This window comes from Oncorhynchus mykiss, chromosome 17, assembly GCF_013265735.2.
Source record: "Oncorhynchus mykiss isolate Arlee chromosome 17, USDA_OmykA_1.1, whole genome shotgun sequence".
NCBI lineage: Eukaryota > Metazoa > Chordata > Actinopteri > Salmoniformes > Salmonidae > Oncorhynchus > Oncorhynchus mykiss.
Window position 1 is genome coordinate 27,555,929 of NC_048581.1, and position 24,288 is coordinate 27,580,216.

General features: G+C 45.3%; 3 protein-coding genes and 1 long non-coding RNA gene across 7 annotated transcripts; all 4 read left to right on the forward strand.

Moving 5' to 3' along the window:
* Positions 1–1,414: 1,414 nt before the first annotated feature.
* Positions 1,415–3,136, forward strand: LOC118940378. Its single transcript, XR_005036911.1, has 3 exons — positions 1,415–2,236; positions 2,821–2,874; positions 2,982–3,136. It is a non-coding gene; the product is annotated as an uncharacterized LOC118940378 (long non-coding RNA).
* Positions 3,137–3,143: 7 nt separating this feature from the next.
* On the forward strand, positions 3,144–7,431 carry LOC118940377. 2 transcript variants are annotated; one of them, XM_036949533.1, is made up of 6 exons: positions 3,144–3,290; positions 3,401–4,829; positions 5,202–5,294; positions 5,456–6,441; positions 6,613–6,724; positions 6,989–7,431. In XM_036949533.1, exons 1-6 carry the CDS (start codon positions 3,225–3,227, stop codon positions 7,096–7,098), a joined length of 2,796 nt encoding a protein of 931 aa, XP_036805428.1. In that variant the 5' UTR covers positions 3,144–3,224; the 3' UTR covers positions 7,099–7,431. The 2 variants fall into 2 exon arrangements, with proteins under 2 accessions (XP_036805428.1, XP_036805427.1); XM_036949532.1 differs by having other exon boundaries at positions 5,456–6,724.
* Positions 7,432–9,101: 1,670 nt separating this feature from the next.
* On the forward strand, positions 9,102–14,997 carry LOC118940379. 3 transcript variants are annotated; one of them, XM_036949536.1, is made up of 8 exons: positions 9,102–10,626; positions 10,734–10,905; positions 11,006–11,042; positions 11,153–12,581; positions 12,954–13,046; positions 13,208–14,193; positions 14,365–14,476; positions 14,741–14,997. In XM_036949536.1, the coding sequence occupies exons 1-8, from the start codon at positions 10,527–10,529 to the stop codon at positions 14,848–14,850; spliced, it is 3,039 nt and encodes a 1,012-aa protein (XP_036805431.1). In that variant the 5' UTR covers positions 9,102–10,526; the 3' UTR covers positions 14,851–14,997. The 3 variants fall into 3 exon arrangements, with proteins under 3 accessions (XP_036805431.1, XP_036805430.1, XP_036805429.1); XM_036949535.1 differs by having other exon boundaries at positions 9,102–9,988; positions 10,573–10,626; positions 13,208–14,476; XM_036949534.1 differs by having other exon boundaries at positions 13,208–14,476.
* A 2,227-nt stretch (positions 14,998–17,224) lies between these two features.
* On the forward strand, positions 17,225–22,504 carry LOC118940114. The gene is made up of 9 exons (XM_036948360.1): positions 17,225–18,370; positions 18,478–18,649; positions 18,750–18,786; positions 18,897–20,325; positions 20,698–20,790; positions 20,952–21,741; positions 21,806–22,019; positions 22,110–22,237; positions 22,486–22,504. Exons 1-9 carry the CDS (start codon positions 18,271–18,273, stop codon positions 22,502–22,504), a joined length of 2,982 nt encoding a protein of 993 aa, XP_036804255.1. The 5' UTR covers positions 17,225–18,270.
* The last annotated feature ends 1,784 nt before the right edge of the window (positions 22,505–24,288 follow it).

Sequence of the window (24,288 nt, forward strand, 5' to 3'; positions counted from 1 at the left end):
GCTGTGTTGAAATCTGATTGGTGTGTGTACCACCTAATGCAAAAGGTGTAAAAACGCTGAAGCACTCCATTCTGTTCATGATTTCTATTTATGATTGACGCTGCTGTTTAAAGCTATATTTTTTAATGTCTGCCTTATTTGCATTATTACACATTTGGAGAGGACAGGGGAGATAGGGTGGACAGCTCCCTGTCTAGTAGTTGTAGCTGTAGTATCTGGGATCTACATCTGTTTATATTAGTTACTGTGCTGTTACTAAGCAGTAATGCATTACGGCAGTGTTACGTTACTACACCTAATAGGAAATGCACATGCGCACTGGAATGCCGCGAACTGTAGAGCACGAGGGGTTTTGACTAAACGAAATCTAACTGTACTCTCGTCTCCTGCCTGGTCATTTCTCCACAACACAAATATTACAGTGGCGACGAGGTGATTAAACTACATAAACGGACATTGCTTGAAGGGAAGAATGTTGCTTGAGTAATGAAACTCAAAATAATTATGTAATTCGTCAGTTATATTTATTTTCTTTCGCCAGTAGAGAAGTCTAAGCACTGCTAGCACTGCTAGTACAGTATTCAGGAGCTGCCAAGTAGCAAGACTATTGGAGTCCAGAATAGCGACACTACCCATTGAAATTAGGCGATCTCAGTGGAGAAATATTGACAAGGGAGAAAAAAAAGGAAGAAGGGACGTACATTAATACAAATGAGTGCAGTGAATGAAGTAATTGCAGAAACTTCTGAAGTGAAGAAGTAGATGACTATTCAGAAAATTAAGGAATATAAGGAAACTGAACAATTAACTGTGAAAATGGCAACCATCGGTCGAGTACCAGAGTTTGAGGCTACAAAAGAGGATTTTGATTCCTATTTGGAGCGTTTTGAGCGTTGGCTGATAAACCCATCAATGATTAGATTTATTTGACCATAATAATTTGTTTGGTCCATATTATTGACACTAAATAGAGGTTATTTTAACCGTAGCTGTTAAAAGTCCAACAGTGGGAGTGTGCAGCAGACTAATGATGGCGCGACTTTAATTCCTGACTATTTCAGTTATGGCCAACAGAGGTCAACATTTATCCATAAAATACGATTAAACCTCACTGAACCAAAGTGAATTGGGTTACACTGTAAACTTTATAGAGATTTCGTATGTGATCAGAAACGATGCATTCATTTCCCAGAGTGGTCGCACTGTGTTATTGTAGTTGACGTAATCGTGTACAATGGCATGACGTAATATATGAGCCTATGACTTAAACGCACTCAAGAGAAAGTTCAGTGCCTACTTCTGGCTCAGTTGAGTTGATGATTTACAAAGGAGAGTCATCCTCATGTTCAAATAAATCACTTTTAGTGGACAAAGATGACATTCTGTGAGTACAGCAAAACGGGCCAAGATTTTGTAAAAAAAAAAATTGAAATGTATTTTAAAATGTATTTGTTTATAAAAAATGTCAGGTCCAATCTGAAGGGTGCCTGAAAGCACAATGGATAGAAATCATAAACGGTTGAGAATAATTCTTCAAAAAGTAAGTCTCATAAGTGATTAAAAAAATGTTTTTGTTAATTCTGGGGCTTTCTCTCTTGATATGTAATGGGGCTATCTTCTTGGTAGTATAGCCTATATGCTGTAAAAACAGATTGACATGATTTATAGTTGGAAAAGTGGGCATAATAATGGAGGGCTTAAGTTAAATGTATTTCCTTATGATCCTGTACCCCAGGCTAGGACCCTCCAAGCTAGTGCTGGAGAGCAGGTGCTCCAGACAGACGTCATTTCTGCTGGCCATGATGGAGTAAGGCTGCCAGCCCTGGGAGACTGCCCCAAGGACAGCCCTCTAAAGGTAAGAAACAGCTTTTAGTTCTGATGCAAAACGTCTGGTTGTAACGGAGACCAGTTGGTTGTAATCTAGTAATATGATGTGTTGAAAACCAGTTTACAACGAGATAATAACACCATTAAGACACATGGACCACCTACTAGTTAGAACTAATAGTATTGGAATTCTGATTGTAAATATAAGGTTATGATTTATAGTTGGAAAAGTGGGCATAATAATGGAGGGCTTAAGTTAAATGTATTTCCTTATGATCCTGTACCCCAGGCTAGGACCCTCCAAGCTAGTGCTGGAGAGCAGGTGCTCCAGACAGACGTCCATTCTGCTGGCCATGATGGAGTAAGGCTGCCAGCCCTGGGAGACTGCCCCAAGGACAGCCCTCTAAAGGTAAGAAACAGCTTTTAGTTCTGATGCAAAACGTCTGGTTGTAACGGAGACCAGTTGGTTGTAATCTAGTAATATGACGGGTTGAAAACCAGTTTACAACGAGATAATAACACCATTAAGACACATGGACCACCTACTAGTTAGAACTAATAGTATTGGAATTCTGATTCTAATTCTAAGGTTAACCCTTATGTGACATGTCACTTAGTACCACCATGCCTATGGTGAAATAGGTGGTTTCTATGGTGATATGATTTCCCCACTGTTGTTATATGTCTCAGAACCTTGTGCCGAAGCCCCCACAAGGCCCCAGGCCCAGCCGAGAGGCCAATATAGCAAAGGCAGAAAAGAAGGCCAGAGAGGTTATCAAGGCTAAAAAGTCTAGGGAGGCTAAGTCAGGGGTGATATACGCAAGACGCCAAGTAGTTGGTGTGTTGGCACTGCCTCAAACTCTTATATCTCGAACAACCAGTTACAGTGAGTATTGATCTCCACTTCCAAAAATCTTGGATTTTTTGATGCAATTCTAAAAGGATATATGGTGGAAGGATCCACTATTATCTACGACTCTCCTCTTTCTGTAGGTGTCCTGCCAGCTATCAAGAAGGGCACTAAAGTTACTCAAATGGAGACAACAGGTGGGTATTGGTGACACAGTGTTTATTTCTGATTATACAACTTCAATAGAATCTTTACGGTGGTCACTAGCTTGTTCGGTGGTAATTCTGATTGTCTTCTGTTTCAGAAACCCCAGGTCCCCTGACACCTAATGATGGGGAGATAATGATCTCCTCTCCATCTGTTGATGACCTCCTGACCCCAAAGAGTGATGTGACGTCCGAGGCTAAGAGCGATGATGCCTCCTGTCCAATTTCACCTGAGGCGTTCTCTCTAACAAACTTCCTGAAGTCTCACCCGTGAGTCCTGCTGTGAACCTCTATATGTGCAGAACAAATATAATCTATGTAAACACTAGTTTAAGTTGCCAATGATTCCTGGTGTTGGTTTGTTTTCCAGTCAGAGAAAGCTTATCAGGAAGTTCCTCAAACAAATGGTAAGTCCCGCATTTTTTCTGCTTTCAAGGGTGGAGTGATCATTGGAAACAACTATCTTGTAACATAAAAACTACTAGCTGTCAGATTGTTTTCTGTTTCTCTTTCTAAGAACGTGACAATAGGCGACCTGGACGAAATCATCGAGTGGGTGGTGTGTGTCTCCAGTGAGGTGTTCCTCCCAGTGATGGCTCTGCACAGGACCTCCAGACCAGAGTCGTCAGACTCGTCCCACTGGGGGTCAGGTGTGCTCCAGATCGTCTCTGAAAAGTTCCACCAGCGGAGTTCTGAGCCGAAGGGAAGGCTCCTGGGCGGACAGCCGCCCACTCCCCCTTCTGAGACCGACAAGGAGCTTCAGGGCATAGCAGATCTGTCTGTGAGTAACATCCTGAAAAGGGCCCAGGAGGACCTCTTCTCTTCTGGTGAGGATGACCTGGAGAACACCCATCCAGGTATTACTCTGACAGAAGAGAAGCTCTCCAGCATCTTCTCAGAGCTGTTCAGGGATGCCTGTGAGAGTGCCCAGGAGGCCGCCAGACGGATCCACCACATGAGGTCTGGAAGAGGCAACAACAGCCAGAATGGGAGTTGGCCTGGGTCGTCACAGGGATCGAGCAAATCCAACATGCCAGAGTTGGGAGAACTGGGGTCAGTGAGGAGTCCCAAGGGAAGTGACGTCCATAAAGTTCTTAGCGAGGGGTCCCTCCCTGTCTTTGCCCTGTTTGAGGAGAGGCCAGGGGAAGTTGGGGAGACCAGCAGCCCTGCTGGGGAGATGGACGAGACACAGACTGCCAGCACTCCCAGCATTCCCCGGTCTGGGCATGGCGGCAGAAGGAGTAGCCAGACCACCACTCCCACCCCCGGCCACAGAGAGGCAGGATTCACAGCCAGTAACATCTTTGATGTTATTATTCATCTGGCGCACTCTGACACTGACCGGGAACTCCACCAGGAGTTCAGCAGTGAGGATGATGTTTCACTGAATGACATCATGGACATGAAGTCAACCCTGGCCCTGGGTCAGATCCTGTCCTCATGGAAGCTGGTCAACATGATCTTCAGGGGGAAGGTCCACTACTTTGGGAAGGAGCTCATCTGCAAGGTGTATCAGATGCTTCTGGACACCGGTATGGGCAGGAGGCCAATGGCCCGCCAGAGCAGGTCCGAGCCCATCCTGAAAGACCTGGCTGCCAACCGTAGGCTCTCCAATGAATTCTTCACAGACGTGCTGTACATGTTCATCCAACGGGCCATTAAGAATCTGCTGGAGAACTTCTTGGGTCTGCCGACCACCCCACCAGGTAGAGACATTATGTGGAATGACAACTTTAACTGGATGTATAGGGACGGCTGGGGGAACACCCCCACATCCAGCGAGGAGGAATTGTGGGACAGCGACTCCACCTGGTCAAGTGGGCATGGGGAGGAGGAAGGGACAGAGTCCCGTGGGAGGTGGGCCGCTCTGTTGGAGAAGGGCAGCTTACTGACCCTCCATTCCTCCAGCTCCCTCTCCCTCTCCGATGACAACAAGGAGGCACTAGGTTAGTTATTGTGTTGTTTTTACCGTCTTTTGCACCCGCACATTCCCCTTCTTTCTTTTCTCTTATTGTCAGTAATGGTATTTTCATTTACTCTCCTCTTTTTTTCTTATTTTTCTATACAGTGTTTGGAGACATTTTATGTGTGAAGTATTACTTTGAATCAAATGTCAAACTCATTCTATAGAAGGCCGGGTTTCTGCAGGTTTTCACTCCACCCTTGATTGATGAATTAAGGTCACTAATTAGTTAGAAACTCCTCTCACCTGGTTGTCTAGGTCTTAATTGAAAGGAAAAAACTAAAACCCGCAGACACTCGGCCCCCCATGGAATGAGTTTGACACCCCTGTATTAAATAAATGTTGATTTGACCAGGGGCCGTCTGCCAGGTCCTGACCACCAGGGTGGGAGACATCCTGAACAATACCTGCAACGACGATTGCAAGGCCAGGCTCATCATCCAGAAAGGTACACTTATAACCTGTTTTACCCATATGACCAGTAATAACAGTGTAATAACCTGTGTAATAACCTGTGTATTACCATTATAGTAAATGTGCTAGATACTGCATAGTGTTATACATGAATGTGGCTTTGAACCATTTCAGAATATGAGTGTATTTTCTTAGGATTGGATTCCGGTGCCAGGGAAAGGTTCCCTGACTCTCCGTGTCCCTCTTCACCCAAGGACGAAGAGGAGGTGGTTGTGAGTGCCATGACTGTCTCATACCCTAAACCCTCCACCTCAACCCAGGCAGCATGGGCAGCTCCTGCCCAGACTCTGGACGTTTTTCTGCCCAGACCATGCCTGGATGAAGAAGAGGTAGTGCCCAGCACCTCCTTGAAGGACAACTCTGTGACAACCACCCATGCAGCACTGGCAGCTCCTTCCCAGAGCCTGGAAGAAGAGGTGGGAGAAGCTGAGGTGTCCCACGTGAGTGAGAGCTCCCTGATGCCCACCAAGGCCATTGAGAAGATTCCCTCCCTCCTACCAGGCAAGATCCTTATCGAGGAGGACACCCTCAGTTGCAGCACTCCCTGGGCCACCGTCATGAGCCCCCAGACCCTGAAGTTCATCCTCCACGGCATCATGTGCCGACTGGAGGCCTCAGAGTCCCCCCAGACAAGGAGGGCCAATGACCCCTTCAGGCTGATGAAGGATCTCTTTCTGGAGGTCCAGCATGCCCTGAAGTATGCTGACATCTCTGTCCTCTTTGGCCTGGAGGAGAGCATCCAATTCATTGGGGAGGATGCGGTGAAGGCCATCGTGAAGACTGCAGCTAAAAGATTGTCCCTGCGTTCGGACTCCAACCGGGCTCAACTGCGTGCCGCGCGCTCTGGTGGTGAGGCAGCCATCAGGTGCATGGCGGACACCATCACACAAGTCATAGATGACTATTCCGAGGACTGGAGTTCCGGTGGCCATTTTGGAGCCAGGAGGAGCCGTGCTAGTGGGAGGTCACACTCCTCAACCTCCTCAAGGAGTGACGTCACCCTCACCGAGGAGCTCCTGGCCCGGAGGGAATCCCTTGAAGAGGACCTAGCGGAGATGGCTGATGACAGCACTGGTTTGGAGAAGACCATTGTAAGCTCAGCCATCTCTGCCAAGTCCCAGGTAATTAGCTACATTTCAGACAGCTCCGAGCCCAACAGCTGTGCCCTCTTCACAGACCTCGAGGACATCACCTCCACACATGTGAGACAGACAAGAACTAGTAGATTGTTTAGTTATTTGGGCTGTTTGATTGTGAGGCATCAACTCAAATCTGTTTCTCTCTCTACGAAGGAGAAGGAGAAGGAAGAGGCTATGAAGGAAGAAGTGAGGAAGTCAGGAAAGAAGAGGCGAAGAAATAACAAGGACCAGAAGAAGAACAAGGTGTCTCCTCTTGGCAATGATAGTAAGTCCTCATTTCTGTCAGTCAACATGTGCGTCTGTCTTCAGCACACTATTGTAATGTAAGGACGGGAGACTATGATGAAGTTATCAGGGTCTTATTCATTAGCCACTAAATGGAAGAGAACAGACTAAAACAGGGAGGAACTTTCTTGAACTTGCCAATAACAAATTCTTGTTTTTGTTTTCTGTTTCAAAACATTTTGCTACTGTGTGCCTGAATGAACACGACCCTGATTTCATGCCCTGTTCTATGTCACCTGTTCAGGTACTGTGGCTGCAGATGAGCCGAAGAAAAAACAGTCTCTCCTCCCGCGGATCACAGCTGCCCTGGCAAGACTATTTTGCTTCCCCTGCAAAAAAAGATGCAAAAAGTAACTGCAGAGACGAGTTTGGGAAACCCTGATACCACCTCCCCCAACCCACTTTCTAAAAAAACATCAGTGCCACCAGAAGAGGGAGACAACCCCCCCTAACTAATTTGATTACCCCCCCCATTTAATTTAATAAACACAACTTTCAGCTATTTTGATCTTCTTTACTTTTTTTTTTACAGACCCACCTGCATGCTATAGATTCGTAAGGTCAATTTGCTGTGTACTGTCTACAGTATCATTGTTATGAGTAGGTTCACTGTGTCAGTCATTATTTTTACCTTTATTTAACTAGGCAAGTTAGTTTAGAACAAATTCTTATTTTCAATGACGACCTAGGAACATTGGGTTAACTGCCTTGTTCAGGGGCAGAACAACATATATTTTAGGCTACCTGTCGCTATATATATATATATATATATAGGCTAAATGCCCTAACCTAATTGCAATTTACATAATAAGAGTTACAATAGAATAATTCCCTAATTGTATCTTTCTTGAGAGGGAATAAATCTCTAATACACTATACTCAATACCATACAGTAAGCACACCACTGTATACCGATGCAAGCCCCGCCTCCCCGCAGAATAAAGAATAGACACGAGTGGATAATTGCGGTGTCACTACAAAGGATACCTTAATTAAGCCAATTCATTGGCTGTGTTGTAATCTGATTGGTGTGTGTACCACCTAATGCAAAAGGTGTAAAAACGCTGAAGCACTCCATTCTGTTCATGATTTCTATTTATGATTGACGCTGCTGTTTAAAGCTATATTTTTTAATGTCTGCCTTATTTGCATTATTACACATTTGGAGAGGACAGGGGAGATAGGGTGGACAGCTCCCTGTCTAGTAGTTGTAGCTGTAGTATCTGGGATCTACATCTGTTTATATTAGTTACTGTGCTGTTACTAAGCAGTAATGCATTACGGCAGTGTTACGTTACTACACCTAATAGGAAATGCACATGCGCACTGGAATGCCGCGAACTGTAGAGCACGAGGGGTTTTGACTAAACGAAATCTAACTGTACTCTCGTCTCCTGCCTGGTCATTTCTCCACAACACAAATATTACAGTGGCGACGAGGTGATTAAACTACATAAACGGACATTGCTTGAAGGGAAGAATGTTGCTTGAGTAATGAAACTCAAAATAATTATGTAATTCGTCAGTTATATTTATTTTCTTTCGCCAGTAGAGAAGTCTAAGCACTGCTAGCACTGCTAGTACAGTATTCAGGAGCTGCCAAGTAGCAAGACTATTGGAGTCCAGAATAGCGACACTACCCATTGAAATTAGGCGATCTCAGTGGAGAAATATTGACAAGGGGAAAAAAAAGGAAGAAGGGACGTACATTAATACAAATGAGTGCAGTGAATGAAGTAATTGCAGAAACTTCTGAAGTGAAGAAGTAGATGACTATTCAGAAAATTAAGGAATATAAGGAAACTGAACAATTAACTGTGAAAATGGCAACCATCGGTCGAGTACCAGAGTTTGAGGCTACAAAAGAGGATTTTGATTCCTATTTGGAGCGTTTTGAGCGTTGGCTGATAAACCCATCAATGATTAGATTTATTTGACCATAATCATTTGTTTGGTCCATATTATTGACACTAAATAGAGGTTATTTTAACCGTAGCTGTTAAAAGTCCAACAGTGGGAGTGTGCAGCAGACTAATGATGGCGCGACTTTAACTCCTGACTATTTCAGTTATGGCCAACAGAGGGCAACATTTATCCATAAAATACGATTAAACCTCACTGAACCAAAGTGAATTGGGTTACACTGTAAACTTTATAGAGATTTCGTATGTGATCAGAAACGATGCATTCATTTACCAGAGTGGTCGCACTGTGTTATTGTAGTTGACGTAATCGTGTATAATGGCATGACGTAATATATGAGCCTATGACTTAAACACACTCAAGAGAAGGTTCAGTGCTTACTTCTGGCTCAGTTGAGTTGATGATTTACAAAGGAGAGTCATTCTCATGTTCAAATAAATCACTTTGAGTGGACAAAGATGACATTCTGTGAGTACAGCAAAACGGGCCAAGATTTTGTACAAAAAAAAAATTGAAATGTATTTTAAAATGTATTTGTTTATAAAAAATGTCAGGTCCAATCTGAAGGGTGCCTGAAAGCACAATGGATAGAAATCATAAACGGTTGAGAATAATTCTTCAAAAAGTAAGTCTCATAAGTGATTAAAAAAATGTTTTTGTTAATTCTGGGGCTTTCTCTCTTGATATGTAATGGGGCTATCTTCTTGGTAGTATAGCCTATATGCTGTAAAAACAGATTGACATGATTTATAGTTGGAAAAGTGGGCATAATAATGGAGGGCTTAAGTTAAATGTATTTCCTTATGATCCTGTACCCCAGGCTAGGACCCTCCAAGCTAGTGCTGGAGAGCAGGTGCTCCAGACAGACGTCATTTCTGCTGGCCATGATGGAGTAAGGCTGCCAGCCCTGGGAGACTGCCCCAAGGACAGCCCTCTAAAGGTAAGAAACAGCTTTTAGTTCTGATGCAAAACGTCTGGTTGTAACGGAGACCAGTTGGTTGTAATCTAGTAATATGATGTGTTGAAAACCAGTTTACAACGAGATAATAACACCATTAAGACACATGGACCACCTACTAGTTAGAACTAATAGTATTGGAATTCTGATTGTAAATATAAGGTTATGATTTATAGTTGGAAAAGTGGGCATAATAATGGAGGGCTTAAGTTAAATGTATTTCCTTATGATCCTGTACCCCAGGCTAGGACCCTCCAAGCTAGTGCTGGAGAGCAGGTGCTCCAGACAGACGTCCATTCTGCTGGCCATGATGGAGTAAGGCTGCCAGCCCTGGGAGACTGCCCCAAGGACAGCCCTCTAAAGGTAAGAAACAGCTTTTAGTTCTGATGCAAAACGTCTGGTTGTAACGGAGACCAGTTGGTTGTAATCTAGTAATATGACGGGTTGAAAACCAGTTTACAACGAGATAATAACACCATTAAGACACATGGACCACCTACTAGTTAGAACTAATAGTATTGGAATTCTGATTCTAATTCTAAGGTTAACCCTTATGTGACATGTCACTTAGTACCACCATGCCTATGGTGAAATAGGTGGTTTCTATGGTGATATGATTTCCCCACTGTTGTTATATGTCTCAGAACCTTGTGCCGAAGCCCCCACAAGGCCCCAGGCCCAGCCGAGAGGCCAATATAGCAAAGGCAGAAAAGAAGGCCAGAGAGGTTATCAAGGCTAAAAAGTCTAGGGAGGCTAAGTCAGGGGTGATATACGCAAGACGCCAAGTAGTTGGTGTGTTGGCACTGCCTCAAACTCTTATATCTCGAACAACCAGTTACAGTGAGTATTGATCTCCACTTCCAAAAATCTTGGATTTTTTGATGCAATTCTAAAAGGATATATGGTGGAAGGATCCACTATTATCTACGACTCTCCTCTTTCTGTAGGTGTCCTGCCAGCTATCAAGAAGGGCACTAAAGTTACTCAAATGGAGACAACAGGTGGGTATTGGTGACACAGTGTTTATTTCTGATTATACAACTTCAATAGAATCTTTACGGTGGTCACTAGCTTGTTCGGTGGTAATTCTGATTGTCTTCTGTTTCAGAAACCCCAGGTCCCCTGACACCTAATGATGGGGAGATAATGATCTCCTCTCCATCTGTTGATGACCTCCTGACCCCAAAGAGTGATGTGACGTCCGTGGCTAAGAGCGATGATGCCTCCTGTCCAATTTCACCTGAGGCGTTCTCTCTAACGAACTTCCTGAAGTCTCACCCGTGAGTCCTGCTGTGAACCTCTATATGTGCAGAACAAATATAATCTATGTAAACACTAGTTTAAGTTGCCAATGATTCCTGGTGTTGGTTTGTTTTCCAGTCAGAGAAAGCTTATCAGGAAGTTCCTCAAACAAATGGTAAGTCCCGCATTTTTTCTGCTTTCAAGGGTGGAGTGATCATTGGAAACAACTATCTTGTAACATAAAAACTACTAGCTGTCAGATTGTTTTCTGTTTCTCTTTCTAAGAACGTGACAATAGGCGACCTGGACGAAATCATCGAGTGGGTGGTGTGTGTCTCCAATGAGGTGTTCCTCCCAGTGATGGCTCTGCACAGGACCTCCAGACCAGAGTCGTCAGACTCGTCCCACTGGGGGTCAGGTGTGCTCCAGATCGTCTGTGAAAAGTTCCACCAGCGGAGTTCTGAGCCAAAGGGAAGGCTCCTGGGCGGACAGCCGCCCACTCCCCCTTCTGAGACCGACAAGGAGCTTCAGGGCATAGCAGATCTGTCTGTGAGTAACATCCTGAAAAGGGCCCAGGAGGACCTCTTCTCTTCTGGTGAGGATGACCTGGAGAACACCCATCCAGGTATTACTCTGACAGAAGAGAAGCTCTCCAGCATCTTCTCAGAGCTGTTCAGGGATGCCTGTGAGAGTGCCCAGGAGGCCGCCAGACGGATCCACCACATGAGGTCTGGAAGAGGCAACAACAGCCAGAATGGGAGTTGGCCTGGGTCGTCACAGGGATCGAGCAAATCCAACATGCCAGAGTTGGGAGAACTGGGGTCAGTGAGGAGTCCCAAGGGAAGTGACGTCCATAAAGTCCTTAGCGAGGGGTCCCTCCCTGTCTTTGCCCTGTTTGAGGAGAGGCCAGGGGAAGTTGGGGAGACCAGCAGCCCTGCTGGGGAGATGGACGAGACACAGACTGCCAGCACTCCCAGCATTCCCCGGTCTGGGCATGGCGGCAGAAGGAGTAGCCAGACCACCACTCCCACCCCCGGCCACAGAGAGGCAGGATTCACAGCCAGTAACATCTTTGATGTTATTATTCATCTGGCGCACTCTGACACTGACCGGGAACTCCACCAGGAGTTCAGCAGTGAGGATGATGTTTCACTGAATGACATCATGGACATGAAGTCAACCCTGGCCCTGGGTCAGATCCTGTCCTCATGGAAGCTGGTCAACATGATCTTCAGGGGGAAGGTCCACTACTTTGGGAAGGATCTCATCTGCAAGGTGTATCAGATGCTTCTGGACACCGGTATGGGCAGGAGGCCAATGGCCCGCCAGAGCAGGTCCGAGCCCATCCTGAAAGACCTGGCTGCCAACCGTAGGCTCTCCAATGAATTCTTCACAGACGTGCTGTACATGTTCATCCAACGGGCCATTAAGAATCTGCTGGAGAACTTCTTGGGTCTGCCGACCACCCCACCAGGCAGAGACATAATGTGGAATGACAACTTTAACTGGATGTATAGGGACGGCTGGGGGAACACCCCCACATCCAGCGAGGAGGAATTGTGGGACAGCGACTCCACCTGGTCAAGTGGGCATGGGGAGGAGGAAGGGACAGAGTCCCGTGGGAGGTGGGCCGCTCTGTTGGAGAAGGGCAGCTTACTGACCCTCCATTCCTCCAGCTCCCTCTCCCTCTCCGATGACAACAAGGAGGCACTAGGTTAGTTATTGTGTTGTTTTTACCGTCTTTTGCACCCGCACATTCCCCTTCTTTCTTTTCTCTTATTGTCAGTAATGGTATTTTCATTTACTCTCCTCTTTTTTTCTTATTTTTCTATACAGTGTTTGGAGACATTTTATGTGTGAAGTATTACTTTGAATCAAATGTCAAACTCATTCTATAGAAGGCCGGGTTTCTGCAGGTTTTCACTCCACCCTTGATTGATGAATTAAGGTCACTAATTAGTTAGAAACTCCTCTCACCTGGTTGTCTAGGTCTTAATTGAAAGGAAAAAACTAAAACCCGCAGACACTCGGCCCCCCATGGAATGAGTTTGACACCCCTGTATTAAATAAATGTTGATTTGACCAGGGGCCGTCTGCCAGGTCCTGACCACCAGGGTGGGAGACATCCTGAACAGTACCTGCAACGACGATTGCAAGGCCAGGCTCATCATCCAGAAAGGTACACTTATAACCTGTTTTACCCATATGACCAGTAATAACAGTGTAATAACCTGTGTAATAACCTGTGTATTACCATTATAGTAAATGTGCTAGATACTGCATAGTGTTATACATGAATGTGGCTTTGAACCATTTCAGAATATGAGTGTATTTTCTTAGGATTGGATTCCGGTGCCAGGGAAAGGTTCCCTGACTCTCCGTGTCCCTCTTCACCCAAGGACGAAGAGGAGGTGGTTGTGAGTGCCATGACTGTCTCATACCCTAAACCCTCCACCTCAACCCAGGCAGCATGGGCAGCTCCTGCCCAGACTATGGACGTTTTTCTGCCCAGACCATGCCTGGATGAAGAAGAGGTAGTGCCCAGCACCTCCTTGAAGGACAACTCTGTGACAACCACCCATGCAGCACTGGCAGCTCCTTCCCAGAGCCTGGAAGAAGAGGTGGGAGAAGCTGAGGTGTCCCACGTGAGTGAGAGCTCCCTGATGCCCACCAAGGCCATTGAGAAGATTCCCTCCCTCCTACCTGGCAAGATCCTTATCGAGGAGGACACCCTCAGTTGCAGCACTCCCTGGGCCACCGTCATGAGCCCCCAGACCCTGAAGTTCATCCTCCACGGCATCATGTGCCGACTGGAGGCCTCAGAGTCCCCCCAGACAAGGAGGGCTAATGACCCCTTCAGGCTGATGAAGGATCTCTTTCTGGAGGTCCAGCATGCCCTGAAGTATGCTGACATCTCTGTCCTCTTTGGCCTGGAGGAGAGCATCCAATTCATTGGGGAGGATGCGGTGAAGGCCATCGTGAAGACTGCAGCTAAAAGATTGTCCCTGCGTTCGGACTCCAACCGGGCTCAACTGCGTGCCGCGCGCTCTGGTGGTGAGGCAGCCATCAGGCGCATGGCGGACACCATCACACAAGTCATAGATGACTATTCCGAGGACTGGAGTTCCGGTGGCCATTTTGGAGCCAGGAGGAGCCGTGCTAGTGGGAGGTCACACTCCTCAACCTCCTCAAGGAGTGACGTCACCCTCACCGAGGAGCTCCTGGCCCGGAGGGAATCCCTTGAAGAGGACCTAGCGGAGATGGCTGATGACAGCACTGGTTTGGAGAAGACCATTGTAAGCTCAGCCATCTCTGCCAAGTCCCAGGTAATTAGCTACATTTCAGACAGCTCCGAGCCCAACAGCTGTGCCCTCTTCACAGACCTCGAGGACATCACCTCCACACATGTGAGACAGACAAGAACTAGTAGATTGTTTAGTTATTTGGGCTGTTTGATTGTGAGGCATCAACTCAAATCTGTTTCTCTCTCTACGAAGGAGAAGGAGAAGGAAGAGGCTATGAAGGAAGAAGTGAGGAAGTCAGGAAAGAAGAGGCGAAGAAATAACAAGGACCAGAAGAAGAACAAGGTGTCTCCTCTTGGCAATGATAGTAAGTCCTCATTTCTGTCAGTCAACATGTGCGTCTGTCTTCAGCACACTATTGTAATGTAAGGACGGGAGACTATGATGAAGTTATCAGGGTCTTATTCATTAGCCACTAAATGGAAGAGAACAGACTAAAACAGGGAGGAACTTTCTTGAACTTGCCAATAACAAATTCTTGTTTTTGTTTTCTGTTTCAAAACATTTTGCTACTGTGTGCCTGAATGAACACGACCCTGATTTCATGCCCTGTTCTATGTCACCTGTTCAGGTACTGTGGCTGCAGATGAGCCGAAGAAAAAACAGTCTCTCCTCCCGCGGATCACAGCTGCCCTGGCAAGACTATTTTGCTTCCCCTGCAAAAAAAGATGCAAAAAGTAACTGCAGAGACGAGTTTGGGAAACCCTGATACCACCTCCCCCAACCCACTTTCTAAAAAAACATCAGTGCCACCAGAAGAGGGAGACAACCCCCCCTAACTAATTTGATTACCCCCCCATTTAATTTAATAAACACAACTTTCAGCTATTTTGATCTTCTTTACTTTTTTTTTTACAGACCCACCTGCATGCTATAGATTCGTAAGGTCAATTTGCTGTGTACTGTCTACAGTATCATTGTTATGAGTAGGTTCACTGTGTCAGTCATTATTTTTACCTTTATTTAACTAGGCAAGTTAGTTTAGAACAAATTCTTATTTTCAATGACGACCTAGGAACATTGGGTTAACTGCCTTGTTCAGGGGCAGAACAACATATATTTTAGGCTACCTGTCGCTATATAGGTATAGGCTAAATGCCCTAACCTAATTGCAATTTACATAATAAGAGTTACAATAGAATAATTCCCTAATTGTATCTTTCTTGAGAGGGAATAAATCTCTAATACACTATACTCAATACCATACAGTAAGCACACCACTGTATACCGATGCAAGCCCCGCCTCCCCGCAGAATAAAGAATAGACACGAGTGGATAATTGCGGTGTCACTACAAAGGATACCTTAATTAAGCCAATTCATTGGCTGTGTTGTAATCTGATTGGTGTGTGTACCACCTAATGCAAAAGGTGTAAAAACGCTGAAGCACTCCATTCTGTTCATGATTTCTATTTATGATTGACGCTGCTGTTTAAAGCTATATTTTTTAATGTCTGCCTTATTTGCATTATTACACATTTGGAGAGGACAGGGGAGATAGGGTGGACAGCTCCCTGTCTAGTAGTTGTAGCTGTAGTATCTGGGATCTACATCTGTTTATATTAGTTACTGTGCTGTTACTAAGCAGTAATGCATTATTACGGCAGTGTTACGTTACTACACCTAATAGGAAATGCACATGCGCACTGGAATGCCGCGAACTGTAGAGCACGAGGGGTTTTGACTAAACGAAATCTAACTGTACTCTCGTCTCCTGCCTGGTCATTTCTCCACAACACAAATATTACAGTGGCGACGAGGTGATTAAACTACATAAACGGACATTGCTTGAAGGGAAGAATGTTGCTTGAGTAATGAAACTCAAAATAATTATGTAATTCGTCAGTTATATTTATTTTCTTTCGCCAGTAGAGAAGTCTAAGCACTGCTAGCACTGCTAGTACAGTATTCAGGAGCTGCCAAGTAGCAAGACTATTGGAGTCCAGAATAGCGACACTACCCATTGAAATTAGGCGATCTCAGTGGAGAAATATTGACAAGGGGAAAAAAAAGGAAGAAGGGACGTACATTAATACAAATGAGTGCAGTGAATGAAGTAATTGCAGAAACTTCTGAAGTGAAGAAGTAGATGACTATTCAGAAAATTAAGGAATATAAGGAAACTGAACAATTAACTGTGAAAATGGCAACCATCGGTCGAGTACCAGAGTTTGAGGCTACAAAAGAGGATTTTGATTCCTATTTGGAGCGTTTTGAGCGTTGGCTGATAAACCCATCAATGATTAGATTTATTTGACCATAATCATTTGTTTGGTCCATATTATTGACACTAAATAGAGGTTATTTTAACCGTAGCTGTTAAAAGTCCAACAGTGGGAGTGTGCAGCAGACTAATGATGGCGCGACTTTAACTCCTGACTATTTCAGTTATGGCCAACAGAGGGCAACATTTATCCATAAAATACGATTAAACCTCACTGAACCAAAGTGAATTGGGTTACACTGTAAACTTTATAGAGATTTCGTATGTGATCAGAAACGATGCATTCATTTACCAGAGTGGTCGCACTGTGTTATTGTAGTTGACGTAATCGTGTACAATGGCATGACGTAATATATGAGCCTATGACTTAAACGCACTCAAGAGAAGGTTCAGTGCTTACTTCTGGCTCAGTTGAGTTGATGATTTACAAAGGAGAGTCATTCTCATGTTCAAATAAATCACTTTGAGTGGACAAAGATGACATTCTGTGAGTACAGCAACACGGGCCAAGATTTTGTACAAAAAAAAAATTGAAATGTATTTTAAAATGTATTTGTTTATAAAAAATGTCAGGTCCAATCTGAAGGGTGCCTGAAAGCACAATGGATAGAAATCATAAACGGTTGAGAATAATTCTTCAAAAAGTAAGTCTCATAAGTGATTAAAAAAATGTTTTTGTTAATTCTGGGGCTTTCTCTCTTGATATGTAATGGGGCTATCTTCTTGGTAGTATAGCCTATATGCTGTAAAAACAGATTGACATGATTTATAGTTGGAAAAGTGGGCATAATAATGGAGGGCTTAAGTTAAATGTATTTCCTTATGATCCTTTACCCCAGGCTAGGACCCTCCAAGCTAGTGCTGGAGAGCAGGTGCTCCAGACAGACGTCCATTCTGCTGGCCATGATGGAGTAAGGCTGCCAGCCCTGGGAGACTGCCCCAAGGACAGCCCTCTAAAGGTAAGAAACAGCTTTTAGTTCTGATGCAAAACGTCTGGTTGTAACGGAGACCAGTTGGTTGTAATCTAGTAATATGATGTGTTGAAAACCAGTTTACAACGAGATAATAACACCATTAAGACACATGGACCACCTACTAGTTAGAACTAATAGTATTGGAATTCTGATTGTAAATATAAGGTTATGATTTATAGTTGGAAAAGTGGGCATAATAATGGAGGGCTTAAGTTAAATGTATTTCCTTATGATCCTGTACCCCAGGCTAGGACCCTCCAAGCTAGTGCTGGAGAGCAGGTGCTCCAGACAGACGTCCATTCTGCTGGCCATGATGGAGTAAGGCTGCCAGCCCTGGGAGACTGCCCCAAGGACAGCCCTCTAAAGGTAAGAAACAGCTTTTAGTTCTGATGCAAAACGTCTGGTTGTAACGGAGACCAGTTGGTTGTAATCTAGTAATATGACGGGTTGAAAACCAGTTTACAACGAGATAATAACACCATTAAGACACATGGACCACCTACTAGTTAGAACTAATAGTATTGGAATTCTGATTCTAATTCTAAGGTTAACCCTTATGTGACATGTCACTTAGTACCACCATGCCTATGGTGAAATAGGTGGTTTCTATGGTGATATGATTTCCCCACTGTTGTTATATGTCTCAGAACCTTGTGCCGAAGCCCCCACAAGGCCCCAGGCCCAGCCGAGAGGCCAATATAGCAAAGGCAGAAAAGAAGGCCAGAGAGGTTATCAAGGCTAAAAAGTCTAGGGAGGCTAAGTCAGGGGTGATATACGCAAGACGCCAAGTAGTTGGTGTGTTGGCACTGCCTCAAACTCTTATATCTCGAACAACCAGTTACAGTGAGTATTGATCTCCACTTCCAAAAATCTTGGATTTTTTGATGCAATTCTAAAAGGATATATGGTGGAAGGATCCACTATTATCTACGACTCTCCTCTTTCTGTAGGTGTCCTGCCAGCTATCAAGAAGGGCACTAAAGTTACTCAAATGGAGACAACAGGTGGGTATTGGTGACACAGTGTTTATTTCTGATTATACAACTTCAATAGAATCTTTACGGTGGTCACTAGCTTGTTCGGTGGTAATTCTGATTGTCTTCTGTTTCAGAAACCCCAGGTCCCCTGACACCTAATGATGGGGAGATAATGATCTCCTCTCCATCTGTTGATGACCTCCTGACCCCAAAGAGTGATGTGACGTCCGTGGCTAAGAGCGATGATGCCTCCTGTTCAATTTCACCTGAGGCGTTCTCTCTAACGAACTTCCTGAAGTCTCACCCGTGAGTCCTGCTGTGAACCTCTATATGTGCAGAACAAATATAATCTATGTAAACACTAGTTTAAGTTGCCAATGATTCCTGGTGTTGGTTTGTTTTCCAGTCAGAGAAAGCTTATCAGGAAGTTCCTCAAACAAATGGTAAGTCCCGCATTTTTTCTGCTTTCAAGGGTGGAGTGATCATTGGAAACAACTATCTTGTAACATAAAAACTACTAGCTGTCAGATTGTTTTCTGTTTCTCTTTCTAAGAACGTGACAATAGGCGACCTGGACGAAATCATCGAGTGGGTGGTGTGTGTCTCCAATGAGGTGTTCCTCCCAGTGATGGCTCTGCACAGGACCTCCAGACCAGAGTCGTCAGACTCGTCCCACTGGGGGTCAGGTGTGCTCCAGATCGTCTGTGAAAAGTTCCACCAGCGGAGTTCTGAGCCAAAGGGAAGGCTCCTGGGCGGACAGCCGCCCACTCCCCCTTCTGAGACCGACAAGGAGCTTCAGGGCATAGCAGATCTGTCTGTGAGTAACATCCTGAAAAGGGCCCAGGAGGACCTCTTCTCTTCTGGTGAGGATGACCTGGAGAACACCCATCCAGGTATTACTCTGACAGAAGAGAAGCTCTCCAGCATCTTCTCAGAGCTGTTCAGGGATGCCTGTGAGAGTGCCCAGGAGGCCGCCAGACGGATCCACCACATGAGGTCTGGAAGAGGCAACAACAGCCAGAATGGGAGTTGGCCTGGGTCGTCACAGGGATCGAGCAAATCCAACATGCCAGAGTTGGGAGAACTGGGGTCAGTGAGGAGTCCCAAGGGAAGTGACGTCCATAAAGTCCTTAGCGAGGGGTCCCTCCCTGTCTTTGCCCTGTTTGAGGAGAGGCCAGGGGAAGTTGGGGAGACCAGCAGCCCTGCTGGGGAGATGGACGAGACACAGACTGCCAGCACTCCCAGCATTCCCCGGTCTGGGCATGGCGGCAGAAGGAGTAGCCAGACCACCACTCCCACCCCCGGCCACAGAGAGGCAGGATTCACAGCCAGTAACATCTTTGATGTTATTATTCATCTGGCGCACTCTGACACTGACCGGGAACTCCACCAGGAGTTCAGCAGTGAGGATGATGTTTCACTGAATGACATCATGGACATGAAGTCAACCCTGGCCCTGGGTCAGATCCTGTCCTCATGGAAGCTGGTCAACATGATCTTCAGGGGGAAGGTCCACTACTTTGGGAAGGATCTCATCTGCAAGGTGTATCAGATGCTTCTGGACACCGGTATGGGCAGGAGGCCAATGGCCCGCCAGAGCAGGTCCGAGCCCATCCTGAAAGACCTGGCTGCCAACCGTAGGCTCTCCAATGAATTCTTCACAGACGTGCTGTACATGTTCATCCAACGGGCCATTAAGAATCTGCTGGAGAACTTCTTGGGTCTGCCGACCACCCCACCAGGCAGAGACATAATGTGGAATGACAACTTTAACTGGATGTATAGGGACGGCTGGGGGAACACCCCCACATCCAGCGAGGAGGAATTGTGGGACAGCGACTCCACCTGGTCAAGTGGGCATGGGGAGGAGGAAGGGACAGAGTCCCGTGGGAGGTGGGCCGCTCTGTTGGAGAAGGGCAGCTTACTGACCCTCCATTCCTCCAGCTCCCTCTCCCTCTCCGATGACAACAAGGAGGCACTAGGTTAGTTATTGTGTTGTTTTTACCGTCTTTTGCACCTGCACATTCCCCTTCTTTCTTTTCTCTTATTGTCAGTAATGGTATATTCATTTACTCTCCTCTTTTTTTCTTATTTTTCTATACAGTGTTTGGAGACATTTTATGTGTGAAGTATTACTTTGAATCAAATGTCAAACTCATTCTATAGAAGGCCGGGTTTCTGCAGGTTTTCACTCCACCCTTGATTGATGAATTAAGGTCACTAATTAGTTAGAAACTCCTCTCACCTGGTTGTCTAGGTCTTAATTGAAAGGAAAAAACTAAAACCCGCAGACACTCGGCCCCCCATGGAATGAGTTTGACACCCCTGTATTAAATAAATGTTGATTTGACCAGGGGCCGTCTGCCAGGTCCTGACCACCAGGGTGGGAGACATCCTGAAGAGTACCTGCAACGACGATTGCAAGGCCAGGCTCATCATCCAGAAAGGTACACTTATAACCTGTTTTACCCATATGACCAGTAATAACAGTGTAATAACCTGTGTAATAACCTGTGTATTACCATTATAGTAAATGTGCTAGATACTGCATAGTGTTATACATGAATGTGGCTTTGAACCATTTCAGAATATGAGTGTATTTTCTTAGGATTGGATTCCGGTGCCAGGGAAAGGTTCCCTGACTCTCCGTGTCCCTCTTCACCCAAGGACGAAGAGGAGGTGGTTGTGAGTGCCATGACTGTCTCATACCCTAAACCCTCCACCTCAACCCAGGCAGCATGGGCAGCTCCTGCCCAGACTATGGACGTTTTTCTGCCCAGACCATGCCTGGATGAAGAAGAGGTAGTGCCCAGCACCTCCTTGAAGGACAACTCTGTGACAACCACCCATGCAGCACTGGCAGCTCCTTCCCAGAGCCTGGAAGAAGAGGTGGGAGAAGCTGAGGTGTCCCACGTGAGTGAGAGCTCCCTGATGCCCACCAAGGCCATTGAGAAGATTCCCTCCCTCCTACCAGGCAAGATCCTTATCGAGGAGGACACCCTCAGTTGCAGCACTCCCTGGGCCACCGTCATGAGCCCCCAGACCCTGAAGTTCATCCTCCACGGCATCATGTGCCGACTGGAGGCCTCAGAGTCCCCCCAGACAAGGAGGGCTAATGACCCCTTCAGGCTGATGAAGGATCTCTTTCTGGAGGTCCAGCATGCCCTGAAGTATGCTGACATCTCTGTCCTCTTTGGCCTGGAGGAGAGCATCCAATTCATTGGGGAGGATGCGGTGAAGGCCATCGTGAAGACTGCAGCTAAAAGATTGTCCCTGCGTTCGGACTCCAACCGGGCTCAACTGCGTGCCGCGCGCTCTGGTGGTGAGGCAGCCATCAGGCGCATGGCGGACACCATCACACAAGTCATAGATGACTATTCCGAGGACTGGAGTTCCTGGTGGCCATTTTGGAGCCAGGAGGAGCCGTGCTAGTGGGAGGTCACACTCCTCAACCTCCTCAAGGAGTGACGTCACCCTCACCGAGGAGCTCCTGGCCCGGAGGGAATCCCTTGAAGAGGACCTAGCGGAGATGGCTGATGACAGCACTGGTTTGGAGAAGACCATTGTAAGCTCAGCCATCTCTGCCAAGTCCCAGGTAATTAGCTACATTTCAGACAGCTCCGAGCCCAACAGCTGTGCCCTCTTCACAGACCTCGAGGACATCACCTCCACACATGTGAGACAGACAAGAACTAGTAGATTGTTTAGTTATTTGGGCTGTTTGATTGTGAGGCATCAACTCAAATCTGTTTCTCTCTCTACGAAGGAGAAGGAGAAGGAAGAGGCTATGAAGGAAGAAGTGAGGAAGTCAGGAAAGAAGAGGCGAAGAAATAACAAGGACCAGAAGAAGAACAAGGTGTCTCCTCTTGGCAATGATAGTAAGTCCTCATTTCTGTCAGTCAACATGTGCGTCTGTCTTCAGCACACTATTGTAATGTAAGGACGGGAGACTATGATGAAGTTATCAGGGTCTTATTCATTAGCCACTAAATGGAAGAGAACAGACTAAAACAGGGAGGAACTTTCTTGAACTTGCCAATAACAAATTCTTGTTTTTGTTTTCTGTTTCAAAACATTTTGCTACTGTGTGCCTGAATGAACACGACCCTGATTTCATGCCCTGTTCTATGTCACCTGTTCAGGTACTGTGGCTGCAGATGAGCCGAAGAAAAAACAGTCTCTCCTCCCGCGGATCACAGCTGCCCTGGCAAGACTATTTTGCTTCCCCTGCAAAAAAAGATGCAAAAAGTAACTGCAGAGACGAGTTTGGGAAACCCTGATACCACCTCCCCCAACCCACTTTCTAAAAAAACATCAGTGCCACCAGAAGAGGGAGACAACCCCCCCTAACTAATTTGATTACCCCCCCATTTAATTTAATAAACACAACTTTCAGCTATTTTGATCTTCTTTACTTTTTTTTTTACAGACCCACCTGCATGCTATAGATTCGTAAGGTCAATTTGCTGTGTACTGTCTACAGTATCATTGTTATGAGTAGGTTCACTGTGTCAGTCATTATTTTTACCTTTATTTAACTAGGCAAGTTAGTTTAGAACAAATTCTTATTTTCAATGACGACCTAGGAACATTGGGTTAACTGCCTTGTTCAGGGGCAGAACAACATATATTTTAGGCTACCTGTCGCTATATAGGTATAGGCTAAATGCCCTAACCTAATTGCAATTTACATAATAAGAGTTACAATAGAATAATTCCCTAATTGTATCTTTCTTGAGAGGGAATAAATCTCTAATACACTATACTCAATACCATACAGTAAGCACACCACTGTATACCGATGCAAGCCCCGCCTCCCCGCAGAATAAAGAATAGACACGAGTGGATAATTGCGGTGTCACTACAAAGGATACCTTAATTAAGCCAATTCATTGGCTGTGTTGTAATCTGATTGGTGTGTGTACCACCTAATGCAAAAGGTGTAAAAACGCTGAAGCACTCCATTCTGTTCATGATTTCTATTTATGATTGACGCTGCTGTTTAAAGCTATATTTTTTAATGTCTGCCTTATTTGCATTATTACACATTTGGAGAGGACAGGGGAGATAGGGTGGACAGCTCCCTGTCTAGTAGTTGTAGCTGTAGTATCTGGGATCTACATCTGTTTATATTAGTTACTGTGCTGTTACTAAGCAGTAATGCATTATTACGGCAGTGTTACGTTACTACACCTAATAGGAAATGCACATGCGCACTGGAATGCCGCGAACTGTAGAGCACGAGGGGTTTTGACTAAACGAAATCTAACTGTACTCTCGTCTCCTGCCTGGTCATTTCTCCACAACACAAATATTACAGTGGCGACGAGGTGATTAAACTACATAAATGGACATTGCTTGAAGGGAAGAATGTTGCTTGAGTAATGAAACTCAAAATAATTATGTAATTCGTCAGTTATATTTATTTTCTTTCGCCAGTAGAGAAGTCTAAGCACTGCTAGCACTGCTAGTACAGTATTCAGGAGCTGCCAAGTAGCAAGACTATTGGAGTCCAGAATAGCGACACTACCCATTGAAATTAGGCGATCTCAGTGGAGAAATATTGACAAGGGGGAAAAAAAAGGAAGAAGGGACGTACATTAATACAAATGAGTGCAGTGAATGAAGTAATTGCAGAAACTTCTGAAGTGAAGAAGTAGATGACTATTCAGAAAATTAAGGAATATAAGGAAACTGAACAATTAACTGTGAAAATGGCAACCATCGGTCGAGTACCAGAGTTTGAGGCTACAAAAGAGGATTTTGATTCCTATTTGGAGCGTTTTGAGCGTTGGCTGATAAACCCATCAATGATTAGATTTATTTGACCATAATCATTTGTTTGGTCCATATTATTGACACTAAATAGAGGTTATTTTAACCGTAGCTGTTAAAAGTCCAACAGTGGGAGTGTGCAGCAGACTAATGATGGCGCGACTTTAACT